At 36.7% G+C, this 27,620-nt stretch overlaps 1 protein-coding gene across 50 annotated transcripts in view; it reads left to right on the forward strand.

The window, feature by feature from the left end:
* Window positions 1–27,620, forward strand: part of PTPRD (protein tyrosine phosphatase receptor type D) — a 1,118,901-nt gene that overhangs the window by 922,971 nt on the left and 168,310 nt on the right. For 12 of the 50 annotated variants that reach the window (XM_042455420.1, XM_042455423.1, XM_042455433.1 and 9 more), the window contains 12 exons: window positions 6,108–6,293; window positions 7,527–7,535; window positions 8,328–8,345; window positions 10,019–10,129; window positions 11,476–11,487; window positions 13,605–13,874; window positions 16,253–16,834; window positions 19,166–19,299; window positions 20,351–20,495; window positions 23,073–23,378; window positions 24,208–24,401; window positions 26,808–26,834. In XM_042455420.1, the coding sequence (XP_042311354.1) occupies window positions 6,108–6,293; window positions 7,527–7,535; window positions 8,328–8,345; window positions 10,019–10,129; window positions 11,476–11,487; window positions 13,605–13,874; window positions 16,253–16,834; window positions 19,166–19,299; window positions 20,351–20,495; window positions 23,073–23,378; window positions 24,208–24,401; window positions 26,808–26,834 (1,994 nt within the window). The remainder of the gene's footprint in view (window positions 1–6,107; window positions 6,294–7,526; window positions 7,536–8,327; window positions 8,346–10,018; window positions 10,130–11,475; window positions 11,488–13,604; window positions 13,875–16,252; window positions 16,835–19,165; window positions 19,300–20,350; window positions 20,496–23,072; window positions 23,379–24,207; window positions 24,402–26,807; window positions 26,835–27,620) is intronic. The other 38 variants (XM_042455458.1, XM_042455462.1, XM_042455459.1 and 35 more) reach the window with 19 other exon arrangements.

The following is a 27,620-nucleotide window of genomic DNA, read 5'->3' on the forward strand; positions in this document are numbered from 1 at the left end:
GCTGCAGACCAAATTACTTGAGAAGTAATGATTTTGTTCCTCTAGATATGAACTTTCAAGCAAATAGACACATTAGTCTCTTGGACCATTGAAAGAAAGAAGGATGGAGGGTGAAGAAATATAACTACCTTTAATATTAACTTTTTTTTTCTTTTCACATGAACTTTCTTGAATGTAAATCCACTTTTTGGATGCAGCACAGAGTGATAATAAATGCTCCAGGTATAAAACATGTTTACACAGTTGTGGGAGTGAGAGGGAATGTAATAGGATCTAGAAAGATGCACATCATAACTGTTATCCTATATTTCAGTGAGCTGCACAGTGTGATACAGGGCTTTACTATACTCAATTAGTGATGATGTCTGAAAGCAATAAATGGGCTTAACAAAAGTAAGTTTCCCAGGGTTCAATAGAAAAGATTCCTTTAGTTATATGTGCAGTACCAGAGCTCTTGTGTTAATATATGGTGTGTACCATCAAGTCATTGTCTTTGTTCAGACCTATGCTAATGGTTTGGAATTTTGAATATAATTCAGTTCAGTTGTTCCTCTTTCTAGTCTTTCTTTGTAATTTCCTTGTTGAATCCCTGTGCAAGGACCTCAACCTGCAAATCACTTACTGTGTTTTCAGGGAGGTTGAAATGTTCTGAAACTGGTCTTTGGGTACTGCCATGAACTTGCAAATGATATTGGGATAATCACAAATGTGCAAATGATAATGGTATAAACAAAAACTAATTTAGTAAGCATTTTAATTGCTGATTTGGGCGGAAATTGGAGACTACTGGAGTAGTTCCCATGGAGGGGGAGTTGGAGATAGAAAATAATGTACACACAATTGCAAATAAAATAGATCTTAGAAAATCCCATGCCCTTATCCTCATTTGTGGCAAAATCTATTTTATCCCTGATTTAATAGCATCCTAATCATATTACAGATAATCCTTTCCAAACTAAGGAACTACATACCTTAGGTTTATATTTTACTGGCTATATTCCCCATTTCACCTTGTTCCTTCAAACTGAGTCTTAACTGGTAGAGAAAGAGAATTTTTTAAAAAACAACAACAGCAAGATATTCACACACTGAGTGTGATGAAAGCCATCTATGTTCTGTTTAGATTTATAGGCTGAGGCAGGTGAGACCTATTTAGTGTTTCCCTGGGTGATTTAGGGCAATCACTGTCAGCTTAGCCCAACTGCACAAGGTTGATATGATAGGGGGGAAAATGCAAGTGTGTACTACCTTGAGTTCTATGAAAGAGAATATAATAAAGAAATAACTTCACATGCTTAGGATTCCTCCCTCCCTACCACGGGTGGAAAGGATATTTAAAATTCCTGCATTATTTCAAACGGGTGGAGGTGTAGTGCTGGGAAACTCCTTTATATTTCCTTGTTCTCATTTGATCAGATTAGATCATGAGAAACCTTTAAATTGGTTTCTTACGACATAAAGAAGAGGACATTATGTTATGTAAATAAAACTGTGGTGCTAACACTGGACCTCCAGGGCGGATCAAAGCATGTGGGAGAATGGAGATAGTGATCCGGGCTTTTTGCTGTAAAATGTAGTATTAAAAAATACATGATAGAGGGGAAGTCAGCTCCCAGACGTTCACATCACATGATCCTTTCAGATTTGGCAGTAACCCCACCCCCCAAGAACCTTCCATAAGTTCATGATGGAAATGGACTGAAATAGCTAACTATGCTTCCCACAGATTTTCTGGGCAACTATGGGCAACTGGGACTACATGAGCAGGTGGCAATTGTGAGCAATTGGGCTCTTAAAACTGGCCTTGTGGTGCCTCATGTGTTCATCCCTCATGTAGTAGGGTCTCTGTATGCCATTTTATCTGGTTTTATCTGAATGCTAATCATTCCTCCTGGTGCCCATTTTGACCATTAGCTGGACTGATTTCCTAACTTTAATTTTAAAAAAAGCAGTCCCTAGCATTCATAGAAGCGGAAATATGCAGCCCTATCATTCCTACCTGTTTTCAGCAAACCAGGCCTGCTGTTCCCTTTCAATGTCTTTAGTCTGTCAGTGAAGTTACATTATAATTTTAGACGTAGGGGGGATACAGACGGGCAGCTCATTGATGTCAACTATGAAAAATTGTGATCTTTTCTTAATAAAGAAGAGGACAACAGTATGTAAGAAGCCATTTAATAGTTCATGCTCATAATTAATAGTGAAAAACTGAGGAAACACATACCTGGAATAGAATAAGTAATTTAGTAGTAAAACATGCATGCAGTGGAGACACCATAGAAATGCTAAGAATATTGGCAGATCTCTTGTTGCAGTAAATAAATATGTGTGTTACTTGTATGATTCCCTGAACACAAGGACATAGGTAATCTGCCCTTTAATGGCTTGTTTAACTGGCACTGACACATGGTGCTGGGAAGATCAGATCTGGTTTTAAATTGTTGATGAATTACTACCTGATTCTGCATGGTTGGATATTAAAATGGAAAGAGGTGAACACTGTAGTTAAAATCCTAATGATGACATTAACTCACACACTAATGAACAAGGCGAGATCTTTCCTTTTTCACATCTTTTAGAAGTTTAAAGCTACTGATATATTGATTAGTAGACACTTTCCCCTCATCTCTAAAAGGATATGTGTCTGTAATATAATTGCTGATTGATCTGGTTGTTCATCTTGTTTGATGATCTGTCAAATATCATATCCTCAAACTGGAAAGACAGGTTTAATAGCAATAACTAATAAATTTAAAGTGGAAGTGAAAGCAATTAACGTCTTATAAACTACACCCACTGAGATAAGCATTCCAATTACAAATTTCATTATTTCCTCTACTCCATTTTATGTTGAATACGGGCTTTTATTGCCAAATACCTGACAGCTAGATTGGAAACAAGCCACAACTGTCAAAGTATAACAGTTCTGACTATTTGGATCTGTTACATTGTGATGTTTCTCATGAAAATTTAATGATGATTCTGCATCCAGAGAGGTTCAGTGCAGAAGAAGGATGGACAGAATTTAATTACCCTCATTAAAAATAGGCAAGGGGGCTCAAGATAGATTATCTATGTTATGCACTTGTTTATATGAAAAGAGGAGCCTGAGGACTGCTTTTGCGAGTCTCAAAGGAAAAGGAAAGGTCATGCAGATGCATTAGAGTACTACTTCAGTGTGGCACAAGTCAACCCTTATCAGTATTTCCCAAGGTAAAGACTTCACATCTTATAAATTGTTATCAAATGTAGGCTTCTTTGGTAAGACAGTATAGCAAAAGGCCTAACAATATCAGCCTTTGACACTTCTGACTTCTTGGGAAAGATAAAAAAAAGACATTAACTTTCAAGATTAGTAGCTACCACACTGTTGTAGCAATATTTATATACATTCATTTTGTCAGTGATTAAATAGCCTAGGGGAGAAGGAAGTCACCAGGGAATGCAAAGATTGGTCCAGTGTGCAAGCATATCCCTCTGAGTTTTTCAATGCCTCTGAAAGCTTTACTGAAGCTATGTGAAAGATCTGACGGTTTCTTGGCAAAACAAGCAATTTATTTGACATTGGACAATTTATAGTCAATTATTTTTATTCCTTAAAGAATTGCATGTCAATACTTGCCAAGCAAGATGTTTAATAACAAAGCATGCATTCTGCAGTAGTTATTGATCTTTTTCCTTCCTCTTACTCATTTGGTTGAGGAAAATAGAACTATGGCTGTATTGATATTTAACAAAAATCAGTGAAGCCTTTATAACAGTAAAGGTTGTGAATGTGATTTTGAGATTATTACGGTACAACCTGACATATCTAGGAAATTTTCTTGTGGATATTCTTATTCTGTTTACAATGATTAAATCAGATTAAGTCCTTGCTGTAAAAATCCACATTACCAATTCTGTGCACCTGAGGCAGTGTTGCGAATCTGAGGCTGCATCTACACTGGCTCAGCTTTGGTGCCACAACAAACTACAGTTTACAGAATTCTATAGCATTGAGCCATGGCGGTTAAAGTGGTGTCAAACTTGATTATTTCTGAAGTGGGATGCAGCCTGAGACACTAGTTCCTCCTAGTTGAGGGAAAACCTTATTTTGAGAAAGGAATGAATGTAAGACATACTTCATGAAATGGAATTGGAGGCTGTCATTCTAAAAAGAGAGATATTCCATTATGCGGATACAGTTCTGGGTGATCTAAGTGAGGCTACAGTACCATGAGTGTTTATTTGGAAATTAAGTCATATTTAAGTTCAAATAAATGCAGACAGGTGCAGAACTGTACAGTGAGATAAGGGATCCTTTGGAATAACAGGGGAGCTTCCTGGGGAGGTGTAAATGAGAGAGGAGAGCCAAAAATCCCCCCTTCCTGTTTTACTGATGAAATCCTCTGGTTTTGGGATCCTCAGTAATCACATCAGTATGACTGAACATTTTCCAGTAGCTTTCAATAAAGCTTCTTGCAATATTCTTTCAATAAAGCTTATTTTATTGTTCAGATGTGATGAACAATATTTCTTCTAAATAAAGCTACATGAACTGTAGCTGTGCAATTCTCATCCTACCTTTTCTCTTTTGTGTGTCAGAAGAGATAATTTTTAAAAAAAGTGTTTTGAGATCAATCCCAGTTCCCTCAGGGGATGGGGTCCTCGACATGCACAGTGTACAGCACTACAAGATAGGGACCTCCTTTTGACGGCCTTGAGGGGAAGGAGACTGGAAGCTCTTGCTACTGGCATTGGGACACTGGGTATGGGGGGGGCAGAGCCTGAGGGTACATGTAGTCAGCTTGCCTCTCCATGTGCCTTCTTCTGATCATTTCTTTGCAGAAACCAGATGGTGCTGTACAGGATTATGTTTTACTGAAACTGATTTACTTTTGAAAATTTCCCTCTTCTTGGTCTCTGTTTTACAACACCTTTCTTCTCACTTTCTTGGGAGCGGGGGGCTCTTCTCCACCTGATTTGAAATATATCATCCCCACCAATGTATCTGTTTTAAGGGGCAGCTGGAAGATTCTATAAGCCAGTGATGGTGAACCTTTTAGAGGCCAAGTGCCCAAACTGCAACCCAAAGCCCACGTAATTATTGCAAAGTGCCATGTCCCTCTGGCTTTCTAGTAACAAAATCTGGCAAACTCTGTGCTGGGGCAACGGTACATGTGCCCACAGAGAGGGCTCTGAGTGCCACCCCTGGCATGCGTGCCATGGGTTCACCATCACTGCTATAAGCCTTTAGATCTATGTGGCTATCTCCCACTTGCATCTCTAGGACTATAGGATGGGAGTGGCCAGGACTAACATACTCTTTGGGTGGCTTTTGGGCAGCTGGTCCACAGACATACACCATTTTGCCCCCTTTTATTATGTATGTGTTTTCTGTTTTCACATCAATCCTAGTTCCCTCAGGGATCTGTGGTTTCTTTAAGCTCTTGTGAGTGAGAGTATAGCTGGGGAAGAAATTCTTTTGGTACACTTGACTTATATTTCCTGAAAATTTGCACACATCTGAATTAGTTTTGATATGCCTTGATATTATGTTGATATTCATGTTTCTTTAAAGCATGCTATGGAATTTTCAACTTTAGAAATGTATATAGAATAGCATATTATTACTGGAATGTGCACACAAAGAGAAAAATGGAAGAAAAACCACTTGTACAAAATATGTATATAGGCAAAATTCCACACAAAATGTATTTATTGTGCGGTGAATAAACCAAAATGAGAATGAAACATAATGAATTTAAGACTGGAGGGATTTTTAAAAATTAATTAATAAATAAAGGAAATAAAGAACCTGTACAGACAGGCCAAAATAAAGCTGCTTCAGGCCACTTTGGAAGTAAGCTGGAATGGAATGGACTGGAGCGCAGCTTTGGCACAGCTTCTGGCCTCTTAAGATCCATGTGTCATTTAAACAGCATACCTCCAAAGTGACCCGAAGCAGCTTTATTTTGGCCTGTCTGTACGGGCCCAAAATTCACAGATTTGTCCATCTCTAGTAAGAACAAGCCTGGCTCAAACTGGACTCTTAGAAAATGAACTTGTAATAGAAGTGTGATTGTCATAAGAAATTTGTTGTAAATTAACATATATTTCCTTTTCAGAGGATCAAATTCCTCGTGGTTTCCCCACCATTGATATGGGACCACAGTTAAAGGTGGTTGAACGCACTCGGACAGCCACCATGCTATGTGCAGCCAGCGGAAATCCTGATCCTGAAATAACGTGGTTCAAAGATTTTTTACCTGTGGACACAAGCAACAATGGACGCATCAAACAATTACGATCAGGTAAGGTCTTGTTACTGTTTGTGATAATGCCTAAAATTATTCTTTCTTGGTTTTCTTTTCTGTTCTTATTTAATTATTTTTATTTTATTTTATAGGTTATGATTTCATCTCCTCTTATTTTTATGTTGTTGAGCGTGTTGTCCATGTCTGTGTTATTGTCATAGCTTGTTTCCAGTGTGTGTGTATCTCGCAGCTTCTGTTTATTCCACATTGCTCACTGCTGTGACTGTAGTTTTGATGTTTTTTTTTTAAATTTCCTTTACTGCTTTTCAGCAGTATTTGACAGATCCATTTTCTCTTCTATCCCTATTATTATTTTTTTAAAGAAAACAAATTTATTTCAACATTGGACTTCAAAACATGCAAGGAGTACCAATGGTTATATCCATCCACCCCAATTTTTCATTATTCGATGCTTAAACTGTATTCTGTAACAATTGTGTTTTGTGAGTTCTTTTCAACATCCTGAACCAACCAAAGATTACCCAGTTTGGACACATCTTCTTTCCTCTCACTAATACATGAAGCACAGTACTTTTTTTTCTTCTCATGTGTAATATCTGTTCAAAAACAAACAAGCAAACAAACAAGCAAAAAAACAAGCAACAGCAAAATAAATCTTTGGGTTAGCCTATGAAAGGAGAGGATTTTTTGGCTGAGATTTTCTAATGGATTTAAACACAATAATGTGCATACATGCTAAAGCTTCACCAATTTTGTAGGGTTTGGATCTACAGAAGCCTGCTTTTGTTGTAGAGTCCAGCTTTCGCTGCTCTTTCTCTTTCCCTGTTTTACTTCCCAAAGTAATCCTTTCACCCTGCCTTATGCGCTCTGCAGCTTCATAATAAGATAACTCTAAATTTCCTAAGCTTATCCCCATATAAAATATAATGCAGGGGGTGGGAAATATAATAAGCTGTTTACTCGGGCAATTATACTGCTATAGAATCAGCTGTTGAAATCACCTGTCTTCCCAGAACCTTTAGCTTTTTGACCTGTCCTGTTATGTTAATCCGTCTTGTTAATCAACTTCTATGCTTGTTGTCAGAAGAATTGTGTCGATTAAACTTCTGTTAATGTACAAAGAAAAAAAAGACAACCTAGAATAATTTTCACATGTGACATAGACTATTTAGTATATAGAGCTTTAACTTGAAAACTTTTGTGCCAAATTATAAGGAATATAATAATATTTTTGTGCTGTCTTTCTTCTCTCCGTATTTAAATCTCCAGAATCTATTGGTAAGTGCTTAGTTCTGAAGCGCACTTCACCCCCACTAATTTTCATATACAGAATACTATGATTATGGTATTATAATGATGGTTATTACTCTTAAAATGCATGGCATGCATTTTACTACCAGTCAGTGTAGTCACCGGATCTGTGTAGTGGCACACACACAATCCTTCACAGAAATGTTGTCGTATCAGTCTTAGAAACGTTCAGTTAGGAGAAACAATACACAAGTTTCACTTAGCTACAGCACAGTAAATTGCAAGAATCCAGTATAAATAAGTGTGTATTTCCAGATAGTTTTAGGTATATCCCCTTTCTCTCTTTCTCTCTTTCTCTCTCTCTTTCATCTATCTATCTATGATTTAAATAGCTATACATTTTCACTTCTTAAACTATATACTAAATGTAGCACTGTACAGTTTTTTTAAAGAATTTCAGGTCTATTCAATATATTTGACCAGTATAAAACCAATATATTTGAACCCTATAAAAAACTCTTGTATGAATGACCGATCTGCCCTGCCCCACCCCACCCTGCCCCACTCCTCACAAATGATGGCCTTGCCCACTTTGATACACCAATACTTTGTTTTATATAATCTGATCATTGTACCTGAAATATATATATATATATTTAATTATTCCTGTTTTTGACAGTATAAAAATTCAAGTTTCTTTTGAAACCATATTTAATTCTGTAACTCTAATTTGATTCTTCTTCCAAAGCCCTAGCCTCCTTCTTCTCGTACTAATGCTTCTTCTTTCTAATCTTATTTGCATTCATATTATCCACGCAGGTGGTACACCAATAAGAGGTAAGAGTGCTGAACTAACGTTCACAGAATGATCTTATTCTTTCTGTCCTTCCATCCCTTTCATTATTGTCCTTTTTTAAAAAATAAAAATAAACACAGTACAGAAATGTTCCTCATTTTATTTCTTACTTTTGTCATATTTAGTTGTTAACTAGTGACTTTCATCTTGTGATTCTTTCCTCACAATCCCTTTCACTTTTCATTAGAAAAAAAAAGTTGTGTTTGTTCATTCATTCCTTTTTTCAAAAAGTTAAGTTCCTTTGTGATATGCTTCAAAGAAAGCATATCCAGGTCTACAGGCCACAACCCAGTCACAGCGTACCATTTGTCCCTTTTTTCTTTTTTCTTCTTCTTTTTCTACCTTTTTTCCTTTTCTTTTTTTTTCTTTCTTTCTTTTTTTTGGTCCAACCGGAGCAAAAAAAAAAAGATCATTTTTTTTCTTCCTTAGCTGTTCTTGTTTTGGACCAAGCCAAGATGGTCTGGAGAACAGTTGCAGACATGCAGAAGACAACATGGAATATCTTCTTTTTAACTTTGTCTTTCAGAAGGGTTTCTTTTTTTCCTGTTTTTTTTGTTCAGTTATGTATATATATTTTTTTCTTTTAACTTCATAAATAAAATATAAAAAACAAACAAACAAACCACATTCTTCTCCCTAACAAATTACAGCAACACTATAATATTTTTTCTTGGATTTGCCTTTCACTGGATTTTTGGATCCTTCTGATCTTCAGGCATTGCAAATGGAAAGGTTGATGACTCAGTATTCTTGGTGGTATGTGGTATTTGTGGTTTTTAATAATTTTATTTTAAAAGAAAATTGTTCATGTCTTTTATAATTCTTGTTTTGCATTTTTCTTGGGTTTTGTGACACCACACTGCTAATCCCAGTCGTGGATTTTGATGGGTGTCTTAGGGGGGCCATCTTGAGGTCCTCAGCAGTGGTTGGTTGCTTCTTCCTTATTGGCTTGGGCCATGCTTTTTAACCTTTTTTGTGCCTTCTAATTCAACTCCTCTTGTTTTTCAGCAAATGCACTAAAAGATTGTAAGTTGTGGCGAAATGTCTTTCTTTTTCTTACCAATCTGCATGTCTTTAAGGGAGTTTTGTTTCTTTACAAGAATATTTTGAATACTATAAATGACTAATTGGTTTCTTTTTTCACTTCAAGCAGCCTTTTTTTGTACTTGCTGCACATTTTTGGCCTTCTTCAGCAGGAGACTTTCTTGAAACCCAACTTCTCACTTTTTCTTTTTGGCCAATTGCCACCTTTTATATTACTTTTGTCAAACGTAGAAATGAAATAAATTGAATAAACTAAATGGTGATGACCCAATGACCTAATCTCCTTTGTTTTATTTTAAAGCCATACTTCCTTGAAGCAGTCTCACCCATCTTCATTTTAATAGTCTAGGAGAAACAGTATTGTGCTAGAGAATTGCTTGACAAATGCAGGTTGTTTTCCTGTGCTAGCATTGATGGTGTGAAAAAAATAATCTCTTTGTTTTTTTCATCACATCATTTTTTTGTCTGTGCTACCTTAGCAAGAGAATGATCCGACGTTGAGTGGACCTTCGCTCACAGGGCTTTTCTTTATTATTAAGCGGTGTGTAGTTAGGAGCTTGAAAATTCTACTTTGACAGTCTCTTTGGCAATGTATTTTATATCCATACAGGTGCCCTCCAAATCGAATCGAGTGAAGAATCTGACCAAGGCAAATATGAGTGTGTTGCAACCAACAGTGCGGGTACACGATATTCTGCCCCTGCCAATCTATATGTCAGAGGTAGGAATGACATATCCCCAGCGTCCACTCTTCATTCAGGCTCAAGGGTTATTAAGCTACTCTCAGGTTGTATGCCATGAATACAGTAGGACGCAAGGTGTGCAGGCAAAGAGTAAGCATAAGAAAAATGTTTTAGAGGAACCAAATTTGGAGGGGGGGGGGGAGTGATATGAATCAAGGCACATTTGAGTCCAATCTGCCACTGTGACTTAAGGTTTGTAAGTATCCTTACATTTTTACATCTTAACTTCTGCTTTTCCTGCATTGATTATTGACCTGAGCGTTGCATTTATTTTGGGTTTTTCTATTCTTTTTCTTTCTTTCTCTGGTTTGTTTTGTTTAAATTCCTAACGTGATTGCTTGCTGTGAAACTAATTCACCTCTAATTGAAACTCAGGGTATAGAGGTGTGTACCTACATGACCTCTGCCGCTGAGTCACAAAGGAAAAGTTCTTAGCTTGGAAATTCTCTGCAAAGAAGACAATGGTGTAGCTTACCTTTTCTTATTCGTTAAGCATAGTTTCATACAATTACATATTTCTTTTAAATTGGAATCTTATCATTAAAATGTAATCCCTGGCACTGCTGTAATGAACTAGCTGTTCTTTGTATTATTATTTTTTTAAGGGTGGAGGGTATGCAGAAAGGCTGACTTGTCTTTTCAGTAGGTATGAGTTAGAATGGTAGATTTATACAGGTATGCTCTAGTAAAGTAACAGGGATGGTTGCTTTTTAAACAATTGGAAGCATTCTTTCCTGGTTTTATATACTTTATGTGCTTCCTTTTGGGCAAAGTTTCTAACATCTGGCTCTTAACACCAACCTTCAGAAGAGCATGACTTCCAACGTATACATGGATATTCCTAGCTGCCTGCAAGTGAAAGGGTGGGTTGGAAGTCTAAAGAGGGATTTTAAAAAAACACTTAAAACTTGTACAGTTTTTAGCTCATTACTTTAGTGTGGGGGAGAGGCATAAATTAAATATATCTATATTCATGATTTAGTTTTTTGGCTAGAAAGGGTGTGAAGGTTATTATGGCCTCCTTAGAAAGCTATTTGAGCCTTTTCCTTTCCAAATACTGTACTGCATGAGGCATGTGTGCCGTTATTACCTGGTGGGATTCCCTTTCCCCCCCACCCATGATGCTAGTTTCTAACACCATAATAGTTGTGAGAAATTGCTAACAGTCAGAGGTGAGGTAGGAAGGTTTGATTAGAGCAAGTAAAAGATGTTCAAGTAGCAGTTGAAAGCCTTGATATGGCCTTTTTACTCTCTCTGTGTTTCCCTTGTTTTTCTCCTTTCCTCATTTCATTGTGTTCTGCATCAAACCCCCTACATCCCTCAGAGCTGCGAGAAGGTTGGTGTGTTTTTTACTTTTTTACCCACCTTACAAAACTATTAATTAAACCAATAACAAAGAATACAAATGAAATGAATGTAGCTGCATTGTGGCCTTTTTCTTTTTAAGTTGATGTTACGTTTAAGCAGAGAATGCCCTGGTCATGGCTTCTAGTGTTTGCTGGTATCTAACTGTTGTGCATGATGTGAGAGGGAGAGAGTCTGGATGCATGACAAACATGTAACACTCTTAACACTTTAAAGACCTTGTCAATTTGGTCAGTGTTCCTGCTTCTCCCACCCCCTTCCCACTCCAATCTTATATCCCTTTAATTTCTGTTGTTGGTGCGTGCCAATCCAAGAATGACTTCCTGCAATTCCTCCTTCAAGCACCCCAGGCATGAAGACTCAGACTTCTCCTATTTCATTTTTTTATATTCAATTGTATTTTATTCATTTATTTCAATGGGAAAAAATCAGTCTTGGTATTATAAATTTTGCATTGCCTGTCACTTGCTTTGTGTGACCTATGTCAGCTTGCTGCTAAAGGCATGTTTTGCTCTTTGTTCTCCGTATGCCCGTCCCTTTCACTCACGAGGCCATCACAGTAAGACCCTATAGAATCTCTTAGCAATGTCCATACATTTATCTCAATCCAGTTGAAAGGCTTCCAATAAAGGGATATTTATTTTGTCTGCAGAGTCCCTGGTCCAAATACATTTTTTTTCCTTTTTATGCCACAAAGAAATCAGTGGACTACAAAGCTGTCACTAACTTCACACCCATTGATTTCAGTGGAACATAAGAATGACTTTCTCTCAGTTGGGGCTAAATCCATTTATTTGTATATTACTTTGTGGGTTTTTTTAATGCTGAAAAAAAGAGTTGACAATTAGTATCTTTTTTGGAAAACCTGCAGTACATTTTCCAACGAAAGACCTAAGTACAAATCTATCCTCTCCCTCTCTTACTATATATTCACACATACACGCAGATGTACACAGAGAAAGAATATTTGAAGCAGGAACACTGATCTGTTATTGCCTGGTAATTTTCTTGGTGTTGTGTTTGCTTCAATATTAATAACTTGGTTAGAATGCATTGCCCTTCTGCTTTGTGTTTTAGATTTTACTGTTGTTCATTTTGTATTATAGAGCTGCCTTTAATATTATTACTAATCCTAGCAGCTTACTTTGCTTTCTCTTCTTTGTGAGCACTGTGGAACCCAGAATGTGTTATTGTTCTGCTCCTTCCCTACTGACATATAATCCCTCATAACAATCTTGAGCTTAATCAAATATATTCCTACTTCCCGTTCTATCGTTCAAAATCCCTGTTTCTTTTGAACTATCTCACCTTCACATTAAAAAAAATCTTCTTTATCCCCACCTTTTTTATTTGTTATTTTTTTGTGTCCCTATATAAAATTTCCTCTCCTGTTATTCTCTGCTAAGCATGGTTCCTTTTAGACTCTGTCATTTGCTTGCCTGCATGACCAAATCCAGTAGCCATACTGGCTTTGCCTCGTTTTTTCTCCTGTGACTTTATATTTATATATCTATATCCCCCATGTCTGTTTCAATGTTAGTGTGAGGTCTTGAGGCTGCATCCACTTTTTGAGTCTGAAAGCAAATAAGATTGCATTTTCAGTGTATTGTAGGTAATGTGTTCCAGGGCTGCGATGTGAGAATGTGTTGCAGCACATTCTTTCACATCGACTGGAAGTGTGCAGCATTGAAGTTGGTTTTGATACTCAACTCAAGCATGCTGTCAACCCTCCAGTTTTCTTCTGTACATATATATGTATACATATGCATACAGAATATACATGCATATATATGCGTGTGTGTTTGTCTGTATCTTTTGCATGGTGTTTGTATATTGGTAGTATGTAGTTAGTTAATTGTGGGGCCCTATTAGGTCTGGAAAAGCTGTTTTATGAATGTGGTTAAAATATATTGATGAGTAACTGTAAGAAAATCATGACAATATATATGTCTCATTTATAATTTATTTTTGACAGATAAATGTTACAATTAATGCTCTGAATTTGTCTATAGAAGCATGTTGACTTTCGTGTAAGTTTTCCGTTTCCTGTTTTGTATGAGTTATTAGCTTTTTTGTGTTTCATTACAGTTCGTCGTGTCCCACCAAGGTTCTCAATTCCTCCCACCAACCATGAAATCATGCCTGGAGGAAGTGTTAATATCACCTGTGTTGCTGTGGGGTCACCAATGCCATACGTGAAATGGATGCTGGGGGCTGAAGATCTGACACCAGAAGATGATATGCCAATAGGAAGAAATGTTCTAGAGCTCAATGATGTCAGGCAGTCTGCCAATTATACCTGTGTGGCTATGTCTACTCTTGGTGTTATAGAAGCAATAGCCCAGATAACTGTAAAAGGTAAGGTGCTTCTAATCAGAATCTTATATGTTTGTTCTTAATTTTTTTTTAATGTGCAATATAGTAACCTAATGGATTGGATTACCAGAATCCAGCATAGCAGTGATGTACTTTTGCTAATGCAAGAAGGCTTTCTCCTTCCTTCCTCTTGCTGACATATCCCCATGCCATACAAACATCTACTCTGGGGTTTTCTCAGCCCTCCAGAATAGATTTTCTGAAAGTGCAGGAGGGATCCAAAAGAAGTACTACCATCAGTGCAATGGAGAACAAAGAAGCTTGCCTTCCCAAATCTAACAGCGTTAATGGAAGTGGGGTGGAGAGATTGGATGAGGAAATGTATTTAATTTTAATATACCTTTAATAAAAGCATATAATAAAAATAAGGATAAAGAAATAAAAGTATAGAAAATGTTAACCTCACATAGTGTAATACAATCACTGTGGACATATTTCATTCTACAAGATCTTCAGTGCTTCATGGAAAACAGTATGAACAACAGTTATAGTTTAATTCCCGAAGGCTGATGATAAAGTTTTGACATTCTGCTGCACAGCCTGATGTCTCATATCCAAATGTAGCAGGTAAACTAGGATACCAAAGCAGCTTATGCAAGGGAAATCTGTACACCACAATTCTCTACTGAGTGTTATAACCATCACACATTCTGCCTTGCTTTATCAACTTCCAGTGTTATGCAAGTAATAACAAATTTCTTATAGTTAATACTCTAGGTATTTTACACATTTTACACATGTGATGATGGAATTGAAATTTTGCTGTTGGCTCTATCTTTAACATTGTACCACCATGCTAGCCCTCTTTTCCAGTAGATATCTGAAGAGAAGGCTCTACATATTCAAAACAGCTGATGTGTAGGCACTCCTCTTCTATCATATGCTCTTAATACAGGATATTTTGTATCCTGAGCATTATTTGGACCTATTACGTGTATTATCCATTTGGCTAAGACTTTTTAATTGAATACATTTCTTGAATGTTGGGAATAAGATCACTTGAAGTTTGTGGCAGTTGACTCAAAGAAAATGTGTTCAGCCTCGTAATTGAAAGTTGCACCAAGACTCACTGAATCACTTGAGGGAGTTACTTGAGGGAGCGCCTCTCCCTACATAATCCGCCCCACACCCTCAGAACAACGGGGAAATTTTTATTTGATTGCCCCAGGGTAAAACTAGTAACAACTCACCGGAGGGCTTATACGACAGCAGCCCCTACCCTCTGGAACTCTCTCCCAGAAAAGATCTGACTCTGTCCCACATTAGTAGCCTTTAAGAAGGCATTAAAAACTCACCTTTTTCGAGTAGCATACCCTCCCGATTCTGTTTAGATTAGGAACTTTCCTCATAACTGTTGGTTTTAATGATTGTGATATGGCTTAGATTTTATGAAACTCCTGAGTTTGTAACTAGTGAGGTATTTTACTGTTCTGTACTGTGACATGTGTCACATACCCACTATATTGTAAACTGCTTTGATCTATAGGAAAGGCGGTATATAAATAAAGTTTTTATTTTTATTATTTATTTTTAAAAAATCTTCCCAGTATAAACTGCATATCAAACACATTAGTATATTTCCCACTTTTTGAAATTGTTTTAGAAAGTATAGTAAACATCAAGTGTGCACTTAAAAAAATAGAGAAAGCATCGTACATCAGATTATAGTGCAGTGATGGCGAACCTTTGGCACGCGTGCCAGAGGGGGCATTCAGAGTCCTCTCTGTGGGTACACATGCTCTCTCCCTAGCACAGAGTTTGCCAGTTTCATACTAGAAAGCCATAAATAATTGGGGCGTGGGTTGCAGTTCGGGCACTTGGTCTGTAAAAGGTTCACCATCACTGTTATAGTGGATTCTAACAGTGTTGGTGGACACTTCAAATTATTTATTGTCTATTTAGTAGCATAGGCACCAGTTTTTCTATTGTCTTCTTGCAGCTCAATTAAAATGTAACAATTTATGGTATCTCTGAGGAACCTATTTTTATTTTTAAAAAGCTCTTCAACTTTATAATTATGAAATTGCTTGTTCTGGTAGTTTTCCATCTAAATACTGGTATTTCATTCATAAAAACAAAAATTAATTTATAGCATTAGTATATTATAGCGAAATGCCTTTTTTATAATGCTTTGGTTCAGTTTTTCTGATGAGAATTGAGTAAAAGGCAAAGCTTGGCTTTCTTTTTAGCTCCCTTTCCAGATAAAATTCTGTTTAAATTGGATTTGTCCCCTCATGAAATCAATTTCTAATTTCTTTCTTATTTTTTTAAGTATTGCACTAGTTTTCTTTGTTTGATTAGTAAGGATGTTTTGCTGCAATTTTTTGTCAACTGAATAATTTTTTATTATATTTTTCTAGCCTTACCCAAACCTCCAGGAACTCCTGTTGTAACAGAAACCACAGCAACAAGCATTACTTTGACTTGGGATTCTGGAAACCCTGAGCCAGTATCTTATTACATAATTCAACATAAACCTAAAAGCTCCGAGGAACTGTATAAAGAAATTGATGGAGTCGCCACAACGCGATATAGTGTTGCTGGCTTAAGCCCATATTCTGAGTATGAATTCAGAGTGGTTGCTGTCAATAATATTGGGAGGGGTCCTCCCAGTGAACCTGTTTCAACACGGACCTCAGAACAAGCACCATCTAGTGCGCCGCGGAATGTACAAGCTCGCATGTTGAGCTCAACCACCATTTTGGTGCAATGGGAAGAACCTGAGGAACCAAATGGCCAAATACAAGGTTACAGAGTTTATTACACCATGGACCCCTCCCAACATGTCAATAGTTGGTTGAAGCATAATGTGGCTGACAGCCATATCACCACCATTGGGAATCTAATACCACAGAAAACATACTCTGTAAAAGTGCTTGCTTTTACCTCAGTTGGGGATGGACCTCTTTCTAGTGATATCCAAGTCATTACTCAGACAGGAGGTAAGATGGAACTCAAGTGGATTCTATTCAGTATTGGTGGGCACTGGAAATCATTCTAAACAATAAGAGCAAAGACAGATGTAAATAGAATTCCTATACCAGAAGGTAATATGGTGAATTGGATCAGAACTCTCTGTTTTTATGACTTGTGATGAAGCCTACATCATAATCACAATTATGAAATATTATTTTGTATGCATATGCCTTTAAAGGTTTTATGCTGTGAACAGTTTTTCTGAAACTTTATTTGTTAGCTCTTTTTATTAATGTTTCCTGGCTTAGTTTTTTGACAGGTATCCAATAAAAATTATGTCTTGCATCAATAATACTTTTCCCAAAGCTCTGAATTAATAATTATTCTAAGTCTATAATATAAAATATTGGAAATATTACAAGAAATGCAGTTCAGCTTACTTATTACTTTGCACTTGAGTACACTGTTCACTGTTGAGCTATATTGTCCAAAAGAAGCTTTTCTTTCCATTGTGATTACAAGGGTGAGGACAGCATTAAAAAAAAAGATTAAAAATCGGGGGGGGGGGGGGGAAGATGGGTTCCAGTCTGATGTTCTCACTGCACCCCACTCTTCAAAGAGTTCATAACATGCATAGTGCACAATTATCCTTGAAATAATTCTGTTATATAATGAAGGTGTCTCTCTGCAGCCTGCAAATACTTGCACCATTTTATTTTATGTAAGAGATCTGATTATTGTACAGGAAACCTCCGGGGATCCCTCCAGCCAGCCACTTCAGTATTCCAAGTGGCGGTGAAAGTGGTCCTGGTTCATAAGGCAGAAATTGTTCATAAGGCAGAAATTGGCAGCAGGCAGATATTCCAAAATCCAAAAATATCCAAAGTCTAAAACCTCTCCAGTTCCAAGAATTTCAGATAAGGGAGACAACTTGTATGCGCTATATTCTTGCTGTGGTGCCCATCTGTACTTTCCATAGGGCAACCAGTTTGTACACAGAAGAATAACTTTAAAAATCTTCTCTGGAGCATGTTGTTAAGGCATGGATATACAAATAAATATATTTGTTCCACAACTACTTGTTTGTTGTCTGTGGTTTCTAAAACCACTCTTTTGGGCATTTTAGATTATTATTTTTAAAAAAAATAAAATAAAGTGTTTATTGCCATTAATGAATAGCTGCCCACTACATTAATATAGCATGTGTGAGATTGTTTTTATATAAAACATTCCAATGGAGTAAGTAATGTGTAGAATATCAGTGTGTAACTCCTGTTTCATAGCGTTTAACTGCTGTCTGTATGGTAGAGCGATGGATACCTCTCTGTTTTCATGCTGTTCTACAGTGATGTTTCGTTCACTCATGTCACAGAATCCAGCACAAATCTGCCTTCATACCTGCTAGCAATCAGACATGCTTCTTCTCGTCTTACTTGACACCCACAGAATACCCTGATAACATAAATTGCTTTGAAGTAGCTATGTGGATTAAGGCATATGTAATATGTACACATATTCACTTAGTAAACAATACTCATGTTACTCATGCCATAGTAATGTCCTTATTAACACTGTAATAGCTGCCGTGAAGAGCAAGACTAGCTGTTGAGAAATGAGTGTAACTGTGGGCTTGTCTACACCAGCTAGAGTACTCTGGGATGTTCCTGGGGTATTCTGGCCCCAGAACTGCCTTGTATTGCCCTTGTTTTCTCCACACTATATAGCGACACCAGGCAACTGTCTACACACATGTTCCACTGTCTTTCCCAGTGCCACTGCCATTGGTGTGAGGTGCCCAGTGTTGATCACATGGCTGGGCACCTTGTTGTGATCACAGAGGGAATGACTTATGCCAATGGTGGCAGTGCTGGGTGGCATAGTAAGACACATGTGTAGACAGCCCTCTGCACCACAACAGATTGTAGAGCAAAAGGTGAGGGGTGGGTTTTTTTACCTGTTTAAGGGAGGGATAGGGTGGATTCAGTGCAGAACTGGCCTCATGGCATGAAGACAGATTGGATTCAAATCAGGGATATGGCCCTACGTTGTGCAGATAGGTTGCAATGACAGCGGCTGACCTGCGTAGACATGCCCTAAGCTAACGACTGGACGGAAAGTGGCAAGAATGCATCCTAGGAATACTATTATGTTATTATATGTTTGTTTCTTTCCTGGAAATTATATGACATTATTTAGCTCTTTCAGTTACTGGAAATTCAGCTGGATTCTATACACCCATGCAGCATGTGTAGCATAAGGATAAATCTTTGAAGATTTGTATTTTATTTTATTTTATTTTATTTTTGGCGACAAATGTACTAAACAGTATTTGATGATGTTATGTATTCTCACTTCAGTACCAGGGCAGCCATTGAACTTCAAAGCTGAACCTGAGTCTGAAACAAGCATATTACTTTCTTGGACCCCTCCACGGTCTGACACAATCTCCAACTATGATCTTGTTTACAAAGATGGAGAGCATGGTGAAGAGGTATACCAACTAACTTTTCAACATTTGCAACTGTTACAAAATCTTCTAATTTGTATTTGATTTTTAAAAAAATAAAATGCATTAGCTATGACAGTAGAGTAGCATCTGTTTAGATTTGCTGCTAAGGCAATGGGAATTAATTTTATTTCAATTTTTAGTCATACGATAAGGAAGGGGAACTTCTGTGGGTTAGGGTACTGTATTGCCTAACCTGTCCTCAATTTATTGGGGGCTAATCCCTCTACTGGAACAGCAATTGAAGGGAAACCAACTACAGGTTCAGTATCCCATATTAGAAGATCTGAAATAGTACAAAAATCGAAAATAATCCATATGAGTGGCTGAGACAGGGACTCCTTTGCTTTCTGATGGTTCATTGTACACAAACTTTCTGTCATGCACAACATCATTAAAAGTGTATAAAATTACCTTCAGGCTATGTGTATAAGGTGTACATGAAACATAAATGAATTCCCTGTTCAGACTTTGGTTCCATCTCCAAGGTTTCTCATTAGAAATATGCAAATTTTCAAAAATCTGGGAGGGGGGGCATCCAAATCCAAAACACTTGTGGTGACAAGCACTTCAGATAAGGGAGACTTAACCTGTACTGGGTTTTGCCACTGTATCAGCAAATATAAAGACAAAGTTTGTGTGTGTGTGTGTGTGTGTGTGTGTGTGCTTCTGTTTTGCTACAGCAAATTTAGCAGTGGATTAAGCAAGAGCAGTGAATGAACTGTGGGCAGCATGCCTCTGGAAGGCTGCATCCTGATTTTAGAATGTAGGGCTGTGTGAACACCACTGTGGCCTCTTTCTATCACCGCCCTATTTTTTTTAGAATGTTGTAGCAGCACCTCCAGTTTAACTTGATAAAATGATGCTGGTCCTAAATGACTCTGCAGTCTTCCAGTTTTCTTCACCTGCCCACTATGAAATTTGCATTGGTCATTCCTTTTAAATAAAACTTTTAGGTTTGAGTGATAGAAATGATTTTCAATCAAAACTCACTATTAAGTCATCCTCTTGATCTTCTTTGCATTTTGTTATTCAGCAGCGGATTTCTATTGATCCTGCTACATCTTACCACTTGCAAGGCTTAAAACCAAACAGTTTGTATTACTTTCGTCTATCAGCGCGCTCTCCACAAGGCCTTGGTGCTTCAACAGCAGAAATCTCAGCTAGAACCATGCAGTCAAGTAGGTGTCTTTCCTTGATTACATCATTTCTCTTTCCTGTACTTGTTGAGACCCTATTATATTTTACCTGCAAGTACATAAAGAAAAATTAACTGAAATACTGTAAGTAGTTAGACAATGCTTTAAAGAACTATAAGCACAGAGTGATCTCCAGCATTGCATGAACTTCTCAGGTTCCTTTCTTCTGTCCCCTGAACCTCCTTTGCCAACCCCCAAATCTGCACCAGGAGCTGCAGAGAAGATTTGGGGATACATGGAAGCTTCAAAGGGAAGGAGAAAGTTGTCCCATCAATAGTGCCATTTCTGCTGACAAATAGACACGGTTAGAGTCTTTTACATTTATGCCAGATATTTTGTAGTCTGTCATGAGAAAAAATGTTCAAGAGCAACTACAGATGGCTGTTTTGTCTTGTATCCTGAGTTCAAAAATATTAAAATACAATATGATATTTTTGGTCTCTGACCGAGTGATCTCATGGAGAAACAAACTACACTTATTTCTTTTCTTGGCACTAAGACTGTACCATAGTGCTAAAGACCATATCTCAGCAGTTTTACCCAACCTAAAATTGGCTATTTTGTTTTCCTTTCACAGTACAGTATTTGGGAATGAGGCACAATTGAGAATTGGAGACAAAATTGGGAATAGGAGTTTGAGTTCCCTCCCCGCCCCCATTTTAGAAGGCCTGCTTCTGAACTGCTTTATGAGTTATTGGAAATTCAGAATAGCTGCCATCACTTTCTGAGGCCATCCATATGCTAGACAGTAGTTAAATAATGTCTGTAGAAAATCACTTTTAGAAATTGGGCAGATTGCTCCTCGTTCCAGTATTTTATTCAGTGGAGTAGAATTAAATACTCCTTGAGAAAAAGGGGTTACTTGGTTAGAATCAGGCTTGCTAAAACTTAACAAAGTCTTTATAAAATTTCAAAGGTTTTCATTCAACACAATCCTCTTTTTCAGTCTGAATTGTTTGTTTTGTGAGGATCTGTTTTTATAAGAACATTGTATTTTACCTGAAAATGTAAAATAAGACTCAGGGGTGTTGATTGGTTGGTTTTTGTTATGAGAGGGTGACAGATATACAGTGCAATCCTAAAAAAATAATCCACATTTGAGTGAATTTGCAATTAGGCTTACTCCTAGAAAAATATGCTGAAGAACCAGTCAATCTGAGAAACATGATTGGGGTACAGCCATTTCTCCCCAGCTGTTTCTCTTGATCAGTGTCACACATTTTTGGTCAAATTGTTTCTTGTTTGCAGCCCTAGGCGGCACCCAGAAAAGAGATCCAGAAAGGATCTGGCCTTGAAATGAATTGGAATTATAAATAGTGTATGGGAGTCAATTGTATACCTCCAGAAAGAAATCCAGAAAGGATCTGGCCTTGAAATGAATTGGAATTATAAATAGTGTATGGGAGTCAATTGTATACCTCCAGAAAGAAATAATAAGACTAAAATAAATAAGTTCATTCAAGACTACTGCTAGAATATTCTGTAAGATTGTCACTTTAATGATTAATGCAAAGAGATTTTAAACATATTTGTTTAAAAAACTGTAGACAAACGTTTTGGTTTGAGTATGACAATGCATATAAAGGGTGGATGGTTAAATGAACTGTATCAAAAAATTTGCTTAGAAGTATTTACATTTTTATAGTAATTTTGCTATTTGTGCATTGGGTGGAATGGGGGAAAGATGTATGTATGTATTATGAAATCGCTGGTAGACTTTAATTCTTTGCTAGCCAAGGTTTCTCCGAGAGGAGCTAAAATATAAAAGAGAGTCCGGATTCAGGGTAAGTACAAGTTACAGTCAGAATCATCAGCCCTGTCACTTGTTCATGGTAGGTAAATCTTTAAATGAGATAAGCCTACTCTCCTTATTGGTTCTGCATGTTTTGCATTATATTGGCTACAACCAATGCTTAAGTAAATGTGTTTGGTTTCAATTGTAATTGTAGCTGGCATCATTGAGGCAGACTCAGTTAACAAAAGAAACAAAGAGATTCAAGTAATGTGTTGGTCATTTGGTTGTAGTTGATGTTAAATTATGTTAATGTTAAATTTGGGGTATATTGGAGTTAAACATAGAAGTGAATTCTGTTTCATTACTTAGCACACAGTTATATTTTATACAATCAGAGTAATATATTGTGTAGTCATGCAAGGCTGGCCATTGTGTCAGGCAAGCAAAGTATTGGTGGCCTTTACAATCGGGAATGTGAACCAAGCAAACAAATAAGTTAAAAGTGCAGTAGATGCATAGAACTATCATATTTGATGTTTTTATTTCAAGAGGAAATTTTAATTCCAGGTAGGTAACAATATATTGAGGCTCATTTTCATATATTTCCCCCCACATTCCTTTTCACCTTTTAGTTAATTCATTTTTGGTTGGTTCACTTTAATAAGCCAAGGCTCATACGCTGTCTAGTTTCTGTTTTTAAGTTGTGATTTCTTTTCCCTTGGTTTGCCCTTTGTTATTTATTTTTTCTTTCCTTTTGTTCATTTTTTCTTCAACCACTTCTGTCCTTTCACTCAAATCCTCCTTTAACCCACTACTGAAATTAGAGCCATCAGCTCCTCCTCAAGACATTAGTTGCAACAGCCCCAGCTCCACTAGTATTTTGGTAAGTTGGCAGCCTCCTCCAGTGGAAAAACAGAATGGAATTATCACTGCCTACTCCATCAAGTACACTGGAATTGATGGAGAAGATGACAAGCCCCATGAAATTTTGGGAATTGCTCCGGACACTACACAATACCTTTTGGAACAATTGGAAAAATGGACTGAATATCGGATTTCTGTGACAGCCCATACTGATGTCGGACCTGGCCCAGAGAGTGAATCTTTATTGATTCGGACAGATGAAGATGGTATGTTTCCTCCAACACATCAGTTTGACTCTCTCTCTCAATCTGCTATCTTTGTATGGTTAAGAATATTCCTTTTTCCCTCTGCTCATCTCCCCCTGCCCCAGATCAGTTTTACAAAATATTTTGAACACAAAATGCCTGTGTCTGCATTTGTGTATGGGGGTTTTCCCCGTGAAGTTAAAATATATTTTTATGACCCTCTTCTATCACATGTTAAAATGTTATCCTTTATAGGCATGTGTATTTTTTTTTCTTCCTTCTTTGCAAAACAAAACCCAAAACTCCCCTGGAAATATTTTGATCTTTTTCTTACTTCTTAACTCTTCCAATTTTTAACTGAGTCATTATAAGTACTCTAAAATATCTCTTTTGGAAAACTGATGCTCTTCACTTTTTACAATATTTTGGATGCTGAATATGTTTCATATCTGAACACTGAAGATGACAGCACAGTTGCCATTGCCTTTTTCACCCCTCTTTAAAAAAAATCAGAAAACAAACAACATTTTAAGAGTCTTTTTGGTTTTTTTATTATTTTGATTCCTAAAATACTTCTTTGTACTTCAATGCTTTGAGTCTCAAAGCATCTTCCTTGGCTTTTGTACATTTTTACATGTTTTTTCTATTCTCTAATACTCTTTTTTCTTCCATTTTTGCATCAGTCATGGTTTTTGATCTTTTCACTCAAATATAGAGCAGATTTGTTTTCATTTGTATTCTTCAAGGAAGGCTTAGTGGGTCTGCCCTTTAAAAAGAAAAGAAAGAAAAAGACACTGATTGGTTAGGACAAGTGCCTGTAATTCTTCTTTTATCCACTGATGTGTTCCAGTTCCTAGTGGTCCTCCTCGCAAAGTCGAGGTAGAGGCTGTCAACTCTACATCTGTTAAGGTGTCATGGCGTTCACCTGTGCCCAATAAACAGCATGGTCAAATTCGAGGCTACCAGGTGCATTATGTGAAAATGGAAAATGGAGAACCTAGGGGACAACCCATGCTGAAGGATATCATGTTGGCTGATGCACAGGTAATTAATAACATTCTATATATTTAAACAACAAAAAATGAGAATATTGGTACTGCAACTATGTATTTCTTTTTGGACAGCATACAGGTTGAGTCTCCCTTATCCAGAATTATGAAATACAAAATATTCCAAAATTCAAATTTAAACAAAAATATTGTGTATAAAATTACCTTCAGGCTGTGTGTATCAGGTATAGATGAAACATAAATGAATTTCATCTTTAGACTTGGGTCCCTTCTCCAAAATATCTCATTATGTATATGTAAATATCCCCAAATCCCCAAACCTTCAAAATCCAAAAGACATATGGTCCCAGGCATTTCAGAAAAGGGAGACTTATCCTGTAGTGTATTGCCAGTACACTCCTGAAGGTTTTTTAACCAACTAGTAGATTACACACTATATTCCAAAGAATATTGCATGTAGGGAGAGGTGGGATATATAAATAAATATATAAATCATCATCATCTCTGAATCATCCTTCTGGATTTGGAACATCAATTGCCTTGCCTGTACTTACATTATGATATTTTCATGCACTATAAATGAAGTATATATGGATGCATTAGTTAACTTTTCATACATTGTTCTGATGTTAAGTATTCCAGTTTCAAAGGGACAGTTAAATATCTGATTAAATCTTTTCATTGAATTAAATCACTTTGGCTGGATTATGAGCAACAGCAAGAGCTAGCTAGCTAGGTAGCTAAATACATTTTAGAATTCAATGTTTACTTTAAACATATGGGAATGTGATTTAAATTAAAAACTGATCTAATAAAACATGATGTCTGGTTTAAATATTGTTATGGATACTCCTAGTGTAACATGCTGACAGTGTCAAATTATTCTTTCATACAAATTGTAACGGATGGTGAAGAACCTGGAAGAACACAGATTTGTTTATATAAAGGAATATCTGAAAATGTAGAGTTCATTATGTTTATGTGTTCTTTATGCTTGGAAACTGACTTCATTCTACTTCTGTCATAAACCCTAAAGCCCACAAACGTCTTAAATTTAAGAATAATTCTAAATGAAAACATAAGAATAGACAACCATCACATGTTGTTATTGTGTTCCTTCAAGTAATTTCCAAACCTTCCATGGGGTGTTCAGAGTTACTCAGGGAGAGTTTCTACTGTCATTGTGTGGCTTGCCCAGGATCACCCAATGGATTTCCATGGCCAAGCAGGGATTTGAACCCTGGTCTCCCAGACTCCTAGTTCAGTGTTGAAACCACTGCACCATACTGGCTCTTACATACTGTGTTTGAAACAGAAGTAAACTATTTAGAAAGAAATGGAGTATAAATAAATTGGTAACCTGGTAGTTTAGCGTAGTTTAATATATATAAATAATTTAATATAAAGATTTTATGTTGGCATCTATACTACAGAAATACTCCAGTTTATTTATTTATTATTTATTTATTTAGGTATTTATATCCCGTCCTTCAGCCCAAATGGCTCTCACATTGCATTAACTGCCATGGCTCAATACTGTGGAATTCTGGGATCTGTAGTTTTATGAGGTGTTTAGCTTTCTCTGTCAGAGAGTCCTCGTTGCCTAATGAATTACAAATCCCAAGGTTCTATAGCACTGAGCAATAGCAATTAATGTGGTGTCAAACTGGATAATTTCTGCAGTGCAGATGAAAACCAAGTGAAGATTTGAACTCCTATTTTATTTACATATGTGTTAAGTAACTGGTGCACATGTTAGCTTTATATTCACATAGTGCTCCAAGAAGGAGTAAAGCAAGCTGTTAGCAGTTTTAGTTCATTGTTAATTTGGAGCGATACCAATGGGAACTATTAATTTGCTCTTTCGAAACATTTTCATGAACTCTCTCTTTTTCTCTCTCTCTCTCACACACATACACACCTTTAAGGAAACTGCATCCCTTGCAGGTTTAGTCCAGGTTTCATTTTCTAAATGATAGAAAGAGTGGCAAGTGCATGCTGTTGGTCATACAGTTTCATTAAGGATATGAAGTCTCAAGTACATATAAATTGCCTCTATTAATCTAAACAGGGGCACTGAATTAATTTTGACAGGGTAAAATAGAAATGAAAATGAATATGGCTTAGTAGCATGTGATTAAAGACAATGTAGCCTTTCATTACATCTCTGCAGTTCAGATTAATGCAGTCGTAAAACATTACTGTGAAATAACACTCTGGACTATAGCCTTTGTACTTGCCTTGATGAAGTGCAGTGTGCTATTTATGGACAACTTTGGCAACAAGTGAGGAGTTGGGACTTGAAATCCTGCATTCAGGCTGATTTTGCTTACAAGTGTTCACCTTTTTTTTTCTTAGAAAGATAATTTTTCTTCAACTAGGCTACAAGTATTTCCTTATTTCTTCTTTTTTCTTTCCAAAATTCTTTACTCTCAATCAGTGGGAATATGATGATACTACTGAACATGTGAGTAGAACTGACTGGCCAGACAAAAATGCGTGGTGGCTTTTTTTCCTCTATTTTAACCTTCATTTTTTGGTTATTTGCACATATGCATGAATTAACACCTTATTTCATCACCTATGGCATTTGGATTTTTGTGCCTTCTTTTTCTTTCTTTCTTTTTGATTTGGCATATTGCTCGATTGTTCTAAGTGTGTTACATCTGCATACTTGTCTGTTCAGTGGCTGTCACTAACTTTATTGTGCAGTGCATTGAAACTTTTTTTAAAAGGCAAGGCAAAACATACCTGTTTGCATAACAATTCAGTACCTCTTAGACCATAATGCATTTCATATTTGCTGTAAAACAAGTTCTTTCTTTATCTGTATACTTCTGAAAGTATACGTTAGCACTAGCTCAACAGATTTAAACAGATTTATTGTATTGTAGACAACACTATCTCTTCCATCGCTATCACTTTCATCATTATCAATTAAATTTCATCATTGCAATGTAAAGAGCAGTTCTTTTATTTGTTCTTTTCTTCCTGCCAGTGCTGTTTATTCCACATATAACTGAAATCCCAGGGGGTGAGAGGGATCATTTACATTTCTTTTGCAACCTCCAACCAATGAAATGTTGTCAGTCAGCTGATGACTTTCCACATGCATTGTATTCTTGGAGGTTCAAAACATGTTCAGATCTCAGCCTGCCATATGTAATCTTCAGAAAACTAAACTATCTTTAAAAAATCATTTAATTAGAAAAAATATTTTATGGATATACTTCAATATAATTGAAACAAAGGG

This window comes from Sceloporus undulatus, chromosome 2 (assembly GCF_019175285.1).
Source record: "Sceloporus undulatus isolate JIND9_A2432 ecotype Alabama chromosome 2, SceUnd_v1.1, whole genome shotgun sequence".
Classification (NCBI taxonomy): domain Eukaryota; kingdom Metazoa; phylum Chordata; class Lepidosauria; order Squamata; family Phrynosomatidae; genus Sceloporus; species Sceloporus undulatus.